The sequence below is a fragment of the Schistocerca serialis genome, chromosome 4 (genome assembly GCF_023864345.2).
Source record: "Schistocerca serialis cubense isolate TAMUIC-IGC-003099 chromosome 4, iqSchSeri2.2, whole genome shotgun sequence".
Lineage (NCBI taxonomy): Eukaryota > Metazoa > Arthropoda > Insecta > Orthoptera > Acrididae > Schistocerca > Schistocerca serialis.
The window spans coordinates 244,440,847-244,459,495 of NC_064641.1; the positions used below are offsets into that span (position 1 = coordinate 244,440,847).

At 42.4% G+C, this 18,649-nt stretch overlaps 1 protein-coding gene across 1 annotated transcript in view; it reads left to right on the forward strand.

Moving 5' to 3' along the window:
- Nucleotides 1–18,649, forward strand: part of LOC126473640 (attractin) — a 293,725-nt gene that overhangs the window by 154,361 nt on the left and 120,715 nt on the right. Inside the window, exon 15 of the mRNA XM_050100828.1 lies at nucleotides 8,019–8,195. Within this exon, the coding sequence (XP_049956785.1) occupies nucleotides 8,019–8,195 (177 nt within the window). The remainder of the gene's footprint in view (nucleotides 1–8,018; nucleotides 8,196–18,649) is intronic.

Sequence of the window (18,649 nt, forward strand, 5' to 3'; positions counted from 1 at the left end):
CAGTATGTGGTCCAACAGTTCAAAAATTGCTGTCTGGGTGGATAAAGATTTACCAAAACCATGTTGTTGAATGCTGATTGGTGCGTGGTTTTTTATGAAATTTATAAGCCTGTCATAAAAAAGTTTTTCCAGGATTTTTGAAAAGATGCTTAATATGGATAATGGTCTATAATTGGATACTAAATCAGGGGAACCTTTCTTTAGTAATGGTGAGACTTTAGCTATTTTGAGAGCATCTGGAAAAATGCCAGTTTTTAATGATTGGTTGTAGATGGTTGATAATGGCTCTACTATATGGGGAGCACACACCTTTAATATGAGGTCAGGTACTTCATCATAGCCACTAGAGATTTTATTGCGTAACAATTTTATTATGTTCATAATTTCATCAGGGTTTGTTTCATAAACAAACATTGTAGCATTAGTGCTGTTTGACGTATTGGTGGAATTGAAGAACGATACCTTGCAGTTTGCCTGAATGAGATCTTCTGCTAGTGAGGTGAAATATTCATTGAACTTGTTTACAACTGCATATGGATCTGTGACCTTAGAGTCATTTAGTGTTAGAGAAATGTTTTCCTTTTTAGGTGTTGAACTACAAGTTTCTTTTTTAATAACTTTCCACATAGCTTTCATTTTGTTTGAAGAGTTTCTTATGAAATTGTCATTCCATAAAAGTTTTGCCTGTCTAATCACTCTAAGATAAGTTTTTTTGTAGGCTTTATAATAGTCAGAAAATTCTTCAGTGACTATGTATTTTTTGGAGCAATATTGGAGAAATCTGTTTCTCTCACTAGAAATTTTGATTCCTTTTGTTACCCACGACTTTCTATTTTGATTGCTTGAAGTTTTTGTTTCAAAAGGAAATGCTGTATTAAAGTAATGAAGGAAGGTGTTATGGAAGCTTAAGAACATATTATCAACAGTTGTTTGCATGTAAACACTGTCCCAATTTTCCTTAGCTAATAGGAAGTTAAAAATCCTAATATTGCCATCTGAAAAGTTTCTTCTTTGAAATACTTTTTTGGGGCTGATTTTACTATTTTCCATGTCAACGCTCAGTAGCTGAGCATCATGGTCACTGTATCCCATGCTCAGTACTTCACCAGTGAATTTGTAACCAGTATTAGTTATGAAGATTTGATCAATTATTGAATCAGTATGCTCTGTTGATCTTGTTGGACAGTGTATTGTGGGGATCATATTAAAGGATTTGGTCATGTTTAACAAATCAAGTTTAGCATTACTGTTTTTTGATAAATCAATGTTAAAATCGCCACAAAGTATTATTCTCATATTTAATGAGCTGACACTATTCAGCAGAACTTCTAATTTGGTCATAAAATTTGGAATATTACTACTTGGTGCTCTGTATACATTTATAATTATATAGTTTAGTTCAGGCAGCTTAACCATAGAAACCTCAAATTCCTTATCTTCAGATAATGCAATCTGTTCATCTAGGCCTACCTCACTGAATTTTATCTGGTCCTTTACAAATATGGCAGTACCGCCATGTGTGGAGAAATTCCTACAAGAGAAGCTTGTTAATGAGTACCTTGGAATAGAGGTTGACTGAATTTCTTCTTTAGACAGCCAGTGTTCGGTAATACATATTACATCTGGATTTATTTGAGACTGAAGTAACACTTCCAGCATTTGAATCTTATTTCTGAATGAGTGGACATTATAGTGTAATACAAGAAATGATGAACTTTGTGACTTTTCAGTTAAGGGTTTAATTAATTTCTTTTCTAAAGGTATTTCTGACACAGCACTTACCCTAAAAAATTGGCCTTGATTTTATTTTTGTGTGTGGCTTCTTGCACGCAATTTTCAGTAGCAGAGATGGTTTTGAGTGGTTGACACAGTTCTGCTTCCATCAAAGCTTCTGTTTTTGGCCTAAACCATTTTGTAATTTGTGGTTGTTTGGCGATCTTGATACTTGGGGCTGATTCTTCAGGATATGATTTCGGAGTTTTTCTACTATTTGGTCTTTTCCTAACATATTTAAATGTAGTCCATGAGCGGTATGAAATCTTCTTCCTAAATTGTATGTATCAATCATCTCTACGTTATGAAATGTAGAACATATTTCTGAAATCAGTTTGTGTGCAATGCAAATTTCTTGGTTGACACAGGACCAGGAAGGCAAATCATAACGATGAGGAATGTTAACAATGAGTACATTTGTATGTAATAGGTTGTTTAAGCATTCCTTCATTTCTTTTGCAAATCCTTTTGTTTCATTCCTATATATATCGTTTGAATCACCTAGAAGCACGACAAAATCACAATTACTTAAGTGAGATACATCAGTAGAGTTTGTTAGTTTATTTACCTCACAAAACTGCACTCCTGGCTTCACAAAACCTGTTACCATTAAATTACATTTATCTTTCAATAGTGCTGAAATTCCACGTCCATGACTGTCACCAAGCACACAAATTTTTTTGTTCATCACAGTTTTGGGGCTAGAAGGTTTTGAAACGTGTTTTTGCTGTGTAGATATAGTCTGTTTTTGCACATTCGGTAACCTTTTTTGATAACTATGAACCTGGGTTAACTTTGCGGTCTTGGGAGCAAGTTTATTGTATGCAGCAGAAGTTTGTTTTTCACAATGACCATCGTTTTGTAGTAGGATATCGAATTTGTTTTTTTGAGCTATTACTGAAGAAGAAACACTATTTACGACATCTGCACACTTTATTTTACACGGACTCTGTTGTGTAGGTTCCACATTTTTATTAATAACAGGCTTTTCTTTCAGATGGTGCACGATTTGATCTTTTGTTGATAGGCCTACCGTTTTTTGGAGCATCGCAGGAGAATTTATTACTAAAGACGACGAAATGATTGCGCTATGGTTAGCGTTACCGGTACACCCAGAATGTGTTGGAAAATGTGAAATGGCGACGGAATCATCGGTTACTGTGTACACTTTATTTCTGTCGAATTCACTTACGCCCTGCTCGGCGGTTTTTAGTTTTCCATGATCATTTTCAAGACATTTGAGTCTATCAGCTAACACTCTGTTTTCTGCCAAGGATCTGCGCACAATTTCTTGCAACGAATTAATAGTTTCAACTAGTTTTGCTTTGTCAGGATGGACTTCACATGTTACACACTTACATTTTGATTTGGATGATTTTTCACTGCAGGTTTTTTGCGTAGCACTAGACTTGAAACTTTGCGAAGCACTTTTGTTGATCATCTTCTTGCTATTGATGCCGGATAACATTTGAAAATTCGAAATAACTGGAGGCACAAATTCACTAAACTTCTCAATTGCGCACAAACATCCTCATTCCCATGCCCATGCTGCTATCAGGCACTACCTCTCCCAATGTCCTTCAGACTCAAAACCCACTACATCATTCCTCATACACCTTACCTACTATATCCTGACACACAACTACTTCTTTGAAGATTAGGCATACAATTAAATCTGCAACACGGCACCCTCAAATGCCAACCTGTTTACGGGCCATCAATAGGAAACCTTCCTAGCCTCCCAAAACTGCAAACCTATAGCATATAGCCTGGATTTATGGCCAGCCTTCCGGGATTCGTGGTGTCAGTTCCCGCCAACACTACTGCAGATATTAGTAGAGACTGTGCCACACCATGCTGCGACACTTCTGCGTGCTCGCGGGGCCCTACGTGATATTGGCAGGTGTACCATTTTCTTTGGCTCTTCAGTGTAGAAAGTGTCACAATGGTTGCAGCTAATTGATAGACCACATGGCTGTTTTCACAGGTAGTGTTGCCTCTGATGAGATAGTGTAAGCATGTAACAGGAATGGAGTAGGAACTGCTAAGTCGTTAGATTGGGCAGGTCTTCCACCTGGATGCTCTATGGGGATGTGATTCCTGTGGCAAGGGTTGGATTGAGACTGGCCTGGGGATGGATGGATGATGATGATGATAATTTTGTGTAGGTTGTGTGGGCAATTGACTACCACTTCAGGATTGGTGGTAAGGATGTTGGGTAAGATTTCTCTCATTTCAGTGCATGATGATGATAGATACTCAAAGCTCTGACAAAAGATGTGGTTCAGTTGTTCCAGTCCTTGGAGACGTTGGGTTACAAGGTTGGGGGTGGGGGATGGGGGGGGGTGGGGGTTCTTATTTGTAGCTGATTCTTGAGCACGGTGGGAGGACAGGGAGTGTGAGGATACAACACAGGAAATCGGTTTGTTGGCTGTTGTGCTCCCAGAGAAAGGATTTCTGTGCTTGTTTGGCAGAAAGATCAACCTAGCCTTGCACATCAAAGATACTAACCACTACCTTCACCAATTCTCCACCATCTTTACTTTCTGGATCCCTACTCATCACTGTTGATGCCAACTCTTTATGCACAAACATTCTCATTCCCATGCCCATGCTGCTATCAGACACTACCTCTCCCAATGTCCTTCAGACTCAGAACCCACTACATCATTCCTCATACACCTTACCTACTATATCCTGACACACAACTACTTCTTTGAAGATTAGGCATACAATTAAATCTGCAACACTGCACCCTCAAATGCCAACCTGTTTACGGGCCATCTATAGGGAACCTTCCTAGCCTCCCAAAACTGCAAACCTGTAGCCTGTTTCAGATTCATTGATACTTTCGTCATCTCCACTCAGGGCCAAGATACCCTATCATCATTCCTTCTCAACCTCAACACCTTCTCTCCCATCTTGCTTCACCCTGTCGTCCTCAGTCCAGTGTGACACCTTCCTGCATGTTGATCTCCACCTCGCTGATGGCACCATCTACACCTCTGTCATCATTAAACCCACTAACCACCAACAGTCCCTGAATTTTGAAAGCTGTCATCCCTTCCACACTAAAAAATCTGCAGACAGATTTCCCATGCCATATTTTTACACAACCTAAAGCCTTCTACAGCCCCAAGAATCAGCTACAAAGGAGCACTCTCATTGTTACCTAATATCACTTTGGACTGGAACAACTGAACCACTTCCTTCGTAAGGGCTTTGATTGTCTTATCATCATGTGCTGAAATTAGGGACATCCTACCTAAGATCTTTCCCACCCCTCCTAAAGTGGTCATCATCTTCCCACCCAGCCTAGTCCATCCCTATATTATTCCCACTCCCAACCCCTTGCCACAGGGATCATATCTCTGCAAAGACCAAGGTGCAAGACCTGCCAAGACCACCCAGCATTTCATACTCATCACAAGCTTATCCCACCCCATCAGAGGCCTACCCATCTGTTAAAGCAGCCATGTCACATAACAACTGTGCTGCAAACATTTCACGGCTTTTTATGATGGTATGACTGCCAACCAGCTGTCCACCAGAATGAATGGCCACTGCCAAACTGTTGCCAAGGACAAAGTGGACCATCTGGTGGCACAACGTACAACTGAGCATTACATGCTCAGTTTCAGTGGCTGCTTCGTAACTCAGTCCATGTGGATCCTTCACTCTGTAGCCAGCTTCTCTGAACTATACAAATGGTAATTATCCTTGCAACTCATCCTTCTGTCCCATAAATGACCTGGCCTCAATATCCGGTAATGCACTGTCCCTACACCCTTCAACCCACAGATTCCCCTTCTTCCATCCCATCACTACCTCCCATTTCATATTCACATATCACCTTAAATGAGCACTGCTCCCCAAACTCGGACACCTGTGAATCATATGCCCACCCAGCCACGCATCTGCCACCCCTTCCTCCCACATTCATAGTCGGCAAACTGGTTGCTTTCCCCCAAGCCACTAGCCACCAACCCCCACTCCCACCCTCTCCCCCTCTTCCTTCCTCCCACCTTCCTCTCCATCCACCCATCCCACCTGACACAACCCCAACATAGTCCACTTGCTAAGCTACAACACTGGCATTGTGCATGCAGCTGGTGTCATGTAGGGGCACAGATGTTTTTGAGCAGTTAACTACCACAGTTGAGAAGTTTACATTAGGGATAAAGTTAGACGCAAATGTTAACAACTGCAATAAATTCTCACTAGAAGAATTTCTAAGAAAGTCTGTATTAAAGTCACCAGCAGTCACTATTACATTTTTCTTTATGGTTAAGTAGACCAATAGAGCTTCAAGGTGATGCATGAACAGATTTCTATTTTTTGCCGATGCTCAGTGTAAACTTACTATTATAAAGGATTTGTCATGAAATTCTACTCCTGTTGCATACTTTTACATTAATGAAATAGATAATAAAAATAAATATGACAATTTCTGATGAATGTGGCAACTCCTCCTGTTTCAATTTCTGCTGTACAGAAGTGAGATGCTAACGTAAATCCTGTAACCCTTAACAAATCTATACTAGTGATTACATTGAACAATGGAAAATCCAGGATTGAATGTAACAATATTATGAAAAGAAAAGTTGCTACTCACCATACAGCAGAGATGCTGAGTCGCAAATAGGCACAACAAACAAATAAGAATGAGATGGTAGAGCACTTGCCCGCGAAAGGCAGAGGTCCTGATTCGGAGTCTTGGTCCGGCACACAGTTTTAACCTGCCAGGAAGTTTCATGCCACAAATAAGCTTTCTGCCAGCAAGGCCTTTATCAAAAATAAACCACACACACACACACACACACACACACACACACACACACACACACACACACACAAATGCAGCCGGCCGGGGTGGCCGAGCGGTTCTAGGTGCGACAGTCTGGAACTGCGCGACTGCTATGGTCGCAGGTTCGAATCTTGCCTCGGGCATGGATGTGTGTGATGTCCTTAGGTTAGTTAGGTTTAAGTAGTTCTAAGTTCTAGGGGACTGATGACCTCAGAAGTTAAGTCCCATAATGCTCAGAGCCATTTGAACTTTTTACGCAAATGCAACCCACACACACATGACTGCAGTCTCTTGCAACTGTGACTTCAGTTGCCAGAGACTGCAGTCGTGTGTGTGTGTGTGTGTGTGTGTGTGTGTGTGTGTTGTCTACTATTGATTACACGGTGTTCAAAGAAGCAGATTAGGTCAGCTAGGTTTGATGACTAGCAGCCTCTGAATATTCTGCTACAATATATATAGCTGGCATTTCACACTGACAGAAATGTTATCTGGAGAGAATAATTTGAATTGCGCTGTTTAGTCTCTTTCTCAAACTGAATGTTTGTTTCTATCCTAACCTCTACCTTCCCCCTCCTTCCCTCGCTGCCTCCACCCCCCCCCCCCCCCCCCAACCCCCACCCCCCGCCGCACACACACGCACACTGTTTACCAGATCTCTCACACTCCACATGGTACTAGAAATGCCAGTCAACACTATTGCGCAGTAAAACCAAGATATTTTCTTTGATGAAATTTGTGCAGAGTTAAAACCCCTGTTACCTAATCCAGACCAGCACCAGGAAAAATGAATAAATAAATAAAGTCAGCTGCTATTTCAGTGCTAATTCATCCTGTGACAACTGTCCTACACTTCTAGTATGAGAACTACCTGGAAACAAAACTTTCTTACTACTTACTGGTTTCCGTGCGTACTTACTTCTCAGCTTCTTACTGGAAGTCTGGTGTGCCTTGTCGGCACTTACATCTGCTGGAGGTCCATCAGTCATGACCTAAAGAAACAGGTCAGGCTTTTTTTTTTCATGTTTACAACAAAGAACAAAGCTGCTGGAAGAAGTACTAAGCCTGTTCCATCCATTATGTGTTGTCATTTTCACCCCTCTGCCCTGTTCCCCTTTCCTAAACAGTTCAGATCTTATGTAGTCTTATTTAGTTCAGCCTGAAGGGTAGCACTTTCCCATGCCTGTTCTGCTAACTTCCTATCTCTACTGCATATTCAGCAAAACCACTGAAGAACCTCATTGGCTTCCTCAGTTCCCAGACCACTTAGTCATCCCAGTGAAAAACTGAATGCAGGTATGATTCTGGTGTATGCTTTATCAGTGTGTCAGCAGTCAAATATTTAATGTATTGAAACTTACCGATAGATCCCTCACACCCTTAGAAATGAAGTATTTTGGACTAAGAAAATGTTTATGTATGAATTTTTTCTGAATTTCAGGAAAATCTTCTTGCAGCTTCTTCGCCACATGTGCAGATTGTCGAGAAGATCCAGCTTGTGGATGGTGTGATGATGGTTCAGGTACAGGTCTAGGGGTGTGCCTTCCTGGTGGAAATCTGAGACCAGCACAAGATTTCCCTTGCCCTTCCAGCCTCTGGTACTTCACACAGTGCCCAAGTAAGTTACTCATAGTAATGAGAGACAGCATCTCTACTATTGGGGTGTAGGGTACTGATATAATGTTGACTGTTTACATTCCTAGAATGCTCACATTGCTTTATTAAAGCCCGAGGGTCAAACACAGATTATTGCTTTCTTTGGTGACATTCTTACCAACTAAGACCTCCAGGAGCAACTTGCACCTGTGATGAAAACTTATACATGTTAACCCTTGTCTCCTTCTCCTGTGCAAGTTTATCATTGGATTTGTTTACTGGTACTGCATGCTGTAGTCTGCTACTAGTGCATGTGTACATAAATGCAGAGCAATGCTAACAGTCTCTCTTTTCTGTTCTTCCAGTGGTGCCATTCAAGTCAGCATTCTGTGTCTTGTTGCATGGGAATCCATGAGAGTCTTATTTCCATTATTGTTCAGCAGTTCACAAATGAAGCCATATTTATGTTACTTGGACCAGCTTCAATATTTCTTGGTTATTACATGACTGGCGACAAACTTGGAATGATTTCCGTATGTGCAATCTTTAAGTTCGGTTTTATCAGGTTAATTCATTATGGACGCCATGCTACAGGCCCTGATTAAACAGCTTACTTTGGCTGTGATCACATTCTTGGCTTCTATTGATGGACAGGGTACTGTCTGTTTAGCTTCAGACAAGGAAGTGTGCCAGAAGGCTTTACTCTGTGTAGGAGGGGGGGGGGGGGAGGGAGGGGGGGGTCGTTGGCAGAAGTTCCGCAAATAGCACAATCTTTCAGTTTCTCGGGAAGTGATTGACCAAATTGAAGTGTAGGACAAGGTTGCAGTAGTGTCACAAGATGTGCCCACTAGGATGACAGATAGATTACATGAGGAAGCAGCAGTGATGATGGTAAACATGCAGGCCCACTGTTGAGCTGAACAATGCCCAACCAAGCAACTACAACTGCCCCAGAGCCAGAGTCAGTGTTTTCTATTTCCATCTTGCCCTTTATGTTTTGTCCAGCACATATGTTCAGCATGCCCTAATCGCTGGCCTACTTGTAATGCTTGCCAGAGGAAAGGCCACATCACCTCCTTGTGTCGTTTGTCAAAGGTTGCTCAGGATAGGATCATAGACTTAAATTGTGTGACTCCAACACATGTGGCTTCACCCAAGTTGTTTATTGAGTTAAGTGTTTTTCCGGCTACAGGTCGACAAAGGTGCTGCAGTGATGTTATTAAATTCTTAAACCTATAGGAGTTGAGGCTCGCCACTGTTGCCACCGATCACGCGGAAGCTTTTCATTTACAACAAACGGAACATTGCACTGTTGGGACAACGTGTGGCATCTGTCTCTTACAAACCAGTGGTTCGCTCCATAACATTTTTAGTGGTAGCTGATGCCAGTGTTGATAACCTGTTTAGGACGGATGCATTTCAGGTATTTGGATTTTCTATCACCGATACAGTTCACCTTCATTCTGATCAGGTACTGTGTTGGAAACACTGTGTGAGGAGTTTTTGGCCTTGTTTGCAGAAGATAAAGGATGTGCTATGAATTTTTCTGCTCATATCTCTTTGAAATCCACAGCTTGGCCTCACTTTTGTTGTTCTGTTTCTGTAGTCCTGAAAGTTCAAGTAAAAGCAGAATTGGACCGATTTCAGTCTCTAGAGGGGGTGCAACCTGTTACGGCTAGTGGATGGTCATCTTTGCTAATTGTGTTTTGGAGACCTTGAGGGAAACTTCGCCTCTACGGCAACTTTAGTACTATTGTCAATGCGCAGTCGGTTATGGATACGTATCCTCTTCCATACCAGGAGGAACTGTTGGCGAAAATATCAGGTGCCCAGTACTTTCCTCAAAGTGTATCTGCAGATTTGTGTGGGTGAAGAGTCTCAGTGAGTCCTGGTTTTGAATGTGGCTCTTCCATTTGGTGTGGCTAGTGCCTCTGCTATTTTCTGATTTTTAGAGCAATTGACTATGACTTTCCTGGGTTGCATTAATTATCTGGGTGACATTGTTGTTATGGGTTCCTCCACAGCCTATTGCGTGAAAAATTTGTGCACTTCGTTTTCTGTCTTACAGTCAGCAGGCGTATGGTGTAACCTCATGAAATCTCTCTCTCTCTCTCTCTCTGTCTCTCTCTCTGTCTCTCTCTCTCTCCCTTTTTTTTTCCAACCTTCTATATTTTATTTGGGGTTCGAGGCCTCGCGGAATGGGGTTTTCCCACTACCAGACCACATATCTACTGCTACGTCTATGCCTTGTCCCTTGTCCACAAAGGAGATTCAGCCATTTCTGTTAGGGCAGCCATATTGGGCCACCTGTTGCATGCCATTTTATGCAAGAATGACCTTTTAGATGGTGCCTAGATTCCGAATGTACTTTTCGAATGTTGAAATCCAAACTACTCTCAGCCCCTCTTTTTAGCTAAGTTCTCTCCAGGCCAGCTCATAGTTTTGGTGACTGACACCTCACAATATGGCCTCGACGCAGTCCTAGCATGCTGATATGCTGGCAGCTCTGAATGATCTTTTTCCTTTGCCTCTATATCTCATACTCCGTCCCAGCACCATTACTTTCAGTTGGAAAAAAAGGCTCTTGCCATAGTCCAAGCTCAAGAAACTTCATGTTTTTTTTTTTTGTATAGCTCCAGATTTCACCACATTACTGACCTTGGTTTCCTTGTTTAACCCTAACACTTCCTTGCCTGACAAAGCAGCACACCACCTCCAATGCTGTGCACTGTTCTTATCTTGCTACAATTACAAAACCAATTTTCAACCTGAATCTAGACATGCCAGTGGAGACATCTTGTCCTGCCTTCGTATCAGAGCTGATAGCAACTTTGATCATGAAGAATTCCTTTGCTTCCATATGGATTATCAAATGCAGGCCACAGTTGAGGGTTTCCCAGTTACGAGCTCTTGCATGGCATCTGCTGTTGCCACCAACCCAGCTCTCTGCCAGGTGGTTTTGTTTGTTCAACAGGGCTGCATCGATAAACCACTTTGTCAGGCTTTGGACCCCATGCGCAACTATTTTTCCTTACCAACTGTTTTTTTTTTTTTTTTTTTTTTTCCTTACCATCACATCAACCTCAGCGACTGAAAGGGTTAAAATCTAGATTCTTTCAGTGTGTATGCCACTTTTTTACACAATTACTATATATAGGGTGTCCCATTTATCTTGACCAGCCTAAATAACTGTTTGTGCTGATGCGAATTACAAAATATTTCAAGCATATGTTCTTTAGCCATCAGGGGAACATCAATCAGCATGACTGCCTTCGTTGTAGCTTCATTTTTTACAAAGATATGAACAGCGGTATGTCTCTTTTAAATGGCACCCTGTATTTTTTATTTGGTAATTCATTTCCTCTCGTAAAGACTTATTCAAAAATGTATCACAGTGTACCATTCACTGAAACACAATGTTGTTTATTAAATAACACAACATTGACGTTGGCGCTCCCAGCGCTTAGTTCAGCTACTAGGGATAATGGAACACATCCACATGCTGACGTTGACAGAGGACAAATATAAACATAAGTAGAATGCACACCCGTCACTCTGTCAACCATCATCAGTTGAAGAATTGTGTGAGTAGATTGTACACCAACGAAGAGAAGGTAGAAATGCTACTCCTCTATGGGGAATGTAAGTTAGCAGAACAGCCTAATTGCAATACTGTTTTCTTATGTACGGGTACATTTAGTGCAGTAGTTTAGTCCTTCTAAATACTGTTGTGTAGAGTAGGCATACAGTAAGGCTGTCCTTCCTCCAAACTGCATCGACATAACATTTCTTTTGTTGTTGTTGTTGTTGTTGTTGAAGTTAGGCAAAATGCTACCTAGGCAGCGAAACTGTACAGGGAGCGATATCCTGACAAGAACCCACCTTCCCGACGGATGTTTTCTTGTCTTGTTGCAACGCTTCAGGAAACGGGAAGTTTCAACCCACGACAATGCAATCGTCATCGAGATTAGCATTCCTAAAACCAGTGTACTTCGTATTCTTACACATCACCAGATCCATCCTTACCATGTACACCTACATCAAGAATTGCATGGGAATGATTTCCTGATTCATGTACAGTTCTGTCAGTGGGCACATCAGCAAATCCTCATGAACCCGAACTACTTCTCCAATGTTCTATATACTAATGAATGTTCCTTCTCAAATGAAGGACAGGTAAATACAAGGAACGCATTATTGGTCCTACGACAACCCACAATGGCTTAGAGAGGTGGAACATCAGCGTCAATAAAGAGTTAACGTCTGGTGTGGGATGCTTGGTACTACAATTATTGGCCCTTATTTCATCAGTGGTAGTCTAAATGGCACAGCGTATGCTTCCTCGGACAAATTCTTCCTCCTTTTCTGGATGAAGTGCTGCTAAGAATCAGAATGCTTATGTGGTATCAACACAATGGATGTCCAGCACACAATGCCTTGTGTGCACGTCATGTTCCGAACCGAAGGTATCCTGCCATATGGATTGGTCAAGGAGGAACAGTTACTTGGCCTGCTAGGTCTCCTGATTTAAATCCTCTGGACTCTTTTCTTTGAGGATGCATTTAAGACGTTATCTATCGTGATATTCCAACAACTCCAGAGGACGTGCAGGAATGTATTGTGCTTGCTCGTAATTGTCTTCAGCAGGCAACACTAGGAGCAGTAAATAATCCTTCCATTCAACAAGTGCACCAGTGTATTGGTGTCCAGGGTCACCATTTTGAGCACCTTTGAATGTTCTACTCCTGAGCAATGGTACAGGAGAGTCGAAGTCAATTTTGTGTTATGTTTTTACACGGTTTTGATTTGTTTTCTGACAACTCCAGCAAGTGGATGAGTTTGTGATCCCGGGCTCAAAGTCAATGTTGTGTTATGTAATTAATAATGTTGTGCTTCGGTGAATGGTACACTGTGATACATTTTTGAATAGATCTTTGCAAGAGGAAATGAATTACCAAATAAAAGATACAGGGTGCTATTTAAAAAAAAGTCATAGGGCTGTTCAAATCTTTGTAAAAAACAAAGCTACAATGAAGGGAATTGTGCTGATTGATGTCCCTCTGATGGCTAAAGAACATTTGCTTGAAACATTTTGTAATTTGCATCTGGACAAACAGTTATTTAGGGTGGTCGAGATAAATGGGACACCCTGTATAACCCTCTCAATTAATATTTGGATAACCCACTGACTTCAATTGCCTGGCTGTAAACTTCATCCTATATGATTATAACTGCTGAAGCACTTTTTGGCGAGTTCTGTTTTTGACGGTGTTTTGCTGTTGTCCACAGAAGACCTCTCACCCAGAGTAGTCATTCCCACCACTTTACAGCACAAGGTTCTATGCCCTCTTCATCAGCGCCATTAGGGAACTTTGTTTACTAAACTATTAGCTAGGAGACATGTATTTTGGTCAGGGATTGATGGTGAAATTCTCCATTTTGTCACAGCTTGTGAGTGTTGCGCCTGACAACAGGCAGCTCCCAGGGCATCTCCGTTCCCCCTGGCCCGCTCCACACCAACCTTGGCAATGCATTCATGTAGACTTTACAGGTCCCTTCTTGCATATACCAGGATGATTCTACATCTACATCCACATCTACATTTATACTCCGCAAGCCACCCAACGGTGTGTGGCGGAGGGCACTTTACGTGCCACTGTCATTACCTCCCTTTTCTGTCCCAGTCGCGTATAGTTCGCGGGAAGAACGACTGTTTGAAAGCCTCCGTGCACACTCAAATCTCTCTAATTTTACATTCGTGATCTCCTCGGGAGGTACAAGTAGGGGGAAGCAATATATTCAATACCTCATCCAGAAACGCTGCCTTTCGAAACCTGGCGAGCAAGCTACACCGCGATGCAGAGCGCCTCTCTTGCAGAGTCTGCCACTTGAGTTTGCTAAACATCTCTGTAACGCTATCACGGTTACCAAATAACCCTGTGATGAAACGCGCCGCTCTTCTTTGGATCTTCCTTGATTCCTTTGAAAGGGCTGCTCAATTTCCTTCCCCTTGTTATTTGGTCCCTTCTCTCATATCAGCCAACCAAGCTGTCTCTGGCTGTTCAGGCCAGACTGAAACTGGTACATGTCAAATGGGAGCAACAATTCGCATCGGAGCAGGAAAGGGGGAAGGATAGCAGGGTGTGGGTGGGGGAAGGGGAAACTGCTGCCTGACGGAGTGTGCAGGGACTAGATGTGGCACACAAGGCTACCTGGTGCAGCAGTGGGAAGATGGAGGTACGTGGGGGTAGGGGGGGGGGGGGGTGGAAAGGAGAGGAGGATAGAAGGGGAGAAGATCAGTGGGAGCATTGGCACAGAACAGTGCATAATGAGGGTGAGGAAGCATGAGTTAGAAGGAGGTGATAGGACAGATGGGGTGGAAACTTTTGGGAGGAGGATGTTGGGACAGTTGGTTACCATAGGTTGAGGTCAGCGTGATATTAAGGGGAGGATCCAGAACCATTGAAATCAGGCACATTATGTTCAGTTACATGTTGTGCAACAGGATGGTCCACTTTGTGTAAAGATGACACTGAGTTGCAGACAGGCACATTCATCCTGTGGGTACCTGATTGGCAGTCACACCAATATAATGCTGAGCAATTATTGCTGCTGAATTGGCTGTTTTCATAGGTGCCCTGGCTTCTGATGGGATAGGATAAACCTGTGACAGGACTGGAATAGAAAGTACTGTGTGGGTGGATTGGGCTGGTCTTGCACCTGGGTCATCCAGAGGGATTTGATCCCTGTGACAACGGGTTGGGTTTGGGAGTGGCATAGGGACCATATTAGAGCATGATGACAGATAATCAAAGCCCTGAAGAAGGATGTGGATAAGTTGTTCCAGTCCGGGGTGGTAGTGGTTGATGGGAGGGGTGCTCCTTTGTAGCTGGTTCTTGGAGGTGGTGGGAGAATTTGGGGTGTGTGGGGATGGCACGGAAAATTTCTCTGTGGACGAGGTTTGGGGATTAGTGCCTGTCTGTGAGTGGAATTGGTCTGCCTGTCTGTGTGTGGACAAGTCCGCAAATTGGTTTTCTGTGCCATATCTCCACATACCCCAAATCCTCCCACCACCCCCAAGGACCACCTGCAAAGGACCACCCAATATCACAATGGACTGGAACCACTGAACCACGTCATCGTCAGGGCTTTGATAATCGGTCATCGTGTTCTGGTAGGAGGGATATCCTACCCAAGATGCTTCCCATCCCTCCTAATCTGGTGTCGCCCCACCACACAATCCTAGTCCATCCCTATACAACGAACGCCTGATCTCCACTGCTTGCCACAGGGATCATATCCCTGCGGAAGACCAATGTGCAAGACCTGCCCAATCCAACCACACATCACTTCCTATCCTGTACCAGCTCGGCTGCAATCATTGCTCAGCAATTTGTATTGCTGTGAATAGCAACCAGCTATTCACAGGATGAATGGCCACCCTTAAACTATTGCCAAGAGCAAAGTGGACCATCCTGTTGCACAACATGCAGTTGTACATTATTTTAATGGCTGCTTTACAACATGGGCCATCTTTATTCCCCCCTCCCCCCACTCAGCTTTTCTAAACTCTACTGATGAGAGTTATCCTTACAAAACATTCTCCACTTTCGAAATCATCCTGGCCTCGACCTACAGTTTCTACTGCCTCTATCCTGTGAGCCTCCAACTCACGTCTTCTCACCCTCATTGTGCACTGCTCTCTGCTAGAGTACCCACCAGTCTTTTCCCCTTCTGTGCTCCTCTTCTTTCTACTCCCTTTTTTTCCCTCCCTCTCTATCCCTTAGCCTCGTGACACACTACACAAGGTAGATGTGTCTGCCACCTCTAGTCCTTGCACATTCCATCACATAGCACTCTCCCCTCTTCCACCAGCTGTACCCTACTGTCCTTCCTCCTTCCCCACTCCACTATAGTTTGCTGTTCCCCTCTGACGCATTTCAGTTTGTCTGTCCTGAGCAGGCAGAGATAGTGGTCATGTGTGTGAGGTATGCTTGCTTGTGTCGATGTAAGTGTGTTAAGTCTTTTTGCCAAAAGCTTAATGCATAACATTCTTTTCATTGTGCCTGTCTGCAACTAAGTGTGTCATGTTTACAGTGAGTGGCAATCTATCCTTTCCTTTTGATAATATGCTTCATGACATTTCTGTAAAAGTCTGATCAAATATATGTATCTAAAACATTCTGGAAATATGTAGAAGTGAATGAAATGTTAAGCCATAAAATGGTAGTGAATGAAAATAGGGCAAGTGAGTTAACTTTGTGACATTTTCATTTAAAAAACCAATATTGTTAATTATGCCAAAGTCATAGAACATAGATGTTTAAGATCAGTTGCATGGGACTTCCAGTTAAAGTTCTTATCAATATAAACACCTAAAAATTTATTCCATGTTTTACAGACTACAAGATGCTATGGACTTTTAAGACACACCTTAATTTTTAAACATTTTTTTTTAAATAACATTTTTATCATTAGATTGCAAAGCCATACTTTAAAAAAATTCGTAGTTTATAAAACCAAACTGACCTTTGAAATCCCTCAAAATCATCATCTGAACTTTCTTCTTCTTCTTCTTCTTCGTCATTGTTGCCCTCTTCATTATATAAGATGGTCTTCACTGCCATCAAAAGTGTTACTTAATGTCGCACCTCTTGAAAGATTTAACAATAATGACTTCTCTCCCTCTGTACCCTGACTGTTTTATTCACTGACACATTTGTTTGATTGTAAGTTGTGTTGAAGCTCCCTTCAGTGTGAATTCATGTTGGGTTTCATCCATTTGTTTCATTCCTCTCACATATATGCTTTAAATGGTTTATGTATCAAGATATCAGGAGATTACAAATGTGAAGTGAGTCCTCCCAGAATAACAGCAAGCTCTGTATTTCCCTGTCTCAGTTTTTCTTTCACAGAATTTTGCAAATGACTGCTCAACTGATCTTGCACAAGAAGAGAACTCTTTTCCTTCTCTCCCGCACCCTGTTAATTCATAATTTTGTACCAGCCTCAGCCATCCAACTCTTTTCATGTACATGATCAACACCATCTGGCCATATCTCAGAAGGTTTTGGCATTGTTGTGTACTTGAAATTGATTATTGGACTAAGTTTAGTCCTGTCAAGCAGAACATGAAACGTCAACAGTGTAGTGCTTTTTTTCATGTCCAATTGCTTTTGATGTTACAGTTTTCGCACCTTCCATGGAAACAGTTCTGTTATTCAGCACATCAAATGTCGGAGGAGTTTTGCCCATATTCGCTATTTGGCTTAGCTCCATACTGGTTTCCTTTCAATGTTTAATAATAAAGCGATGGAATGGTTCGCATGCTGGAGTCCACGATGCTTCATAAACCTGTACCACCATTCAAATCTGCTGTTAAAGTCTGTTAAGCTCCACTGTAGCTCTAGGCTATGAGCATGTATTTGAATCATTTTTGTATTAATTCCAATGCCATTGTGACAATGACCTTGAATCTATTTCAGTACGTCATCGTCTAGTTTTGGCCATTTTGCATTCAGTCTTGTATTTGCACATTTAGTCTTCCTCATTTTTTTTCAGTTCTTCCTTACTAGCCTGCCAATCATGAAGTTTCTATGCAAACTGAGGTTGCCAGTGTTAGCATTAGTACCTGTGCCTGCCAGTGCACTTGTGCTGCCTCAGTTATTTCAAAGCCCATACCTCCACCCAAGACTGCAGACAAGACTGTGTTGCTGCTGTTGTGGAGCTCCCTGCCCATCTGAAGGTTCAGCCTGGTCCACCATCCAGTGCTGCTGCTGTTACTGCAACCACGGTTGTGGCCCCAAAGTCCACGCAGGGCAGAAAATCCAAGTCGAAGCATCAGACTATAACAGAGAAAGGAAACCACTGTCTGATGATGTTGAACTTGTCCTTTCTGATATATCTCTTCATTTCTCATCAGAGCAAATGGAACTTGATGTCGGACTGGGGCAATCATCTTGCCGCAAAGCTCAGCCACCTCATATCGTAGGCTCTCCTCCCAAGTGGAAAGACAGGGTGAAAGTACAACCCCTCTGTGATAAATGGTTCCCATCCTTCAGTGGAATGTTAATGGGTTCAGAATTCATGTGGAGGAACAGAAGCTCCTAGCACAGGAATGCCCAGTGTGTATCCGTTTGCAGCAAATGTATTTTAAAGCGTTTGATACCCCTATCATACAGAGTTATACCATCTATTGCAAAGATGATCCGACTGGGGAAAGGGACAAGGGAGGTGTTCCTGTGTTTGAATTGTGCACACCACTCCTCTGCTCTCCCCCTGATACTGATCTGCAAGCAGTTACAGTTGAACTTGAAATTCACACGTGTCAGAGGATCACATATTGCTCACTATGTTTACCTCCTTCTGATGCAGTAGACTCTGAGGCCCTCACAGATCTTCTGGAACAACTACCTCACCCATTTCTCCTCTTGGGAGACTTCAATGCTCACCATGTCTCATTAGGCTTGACCTCCA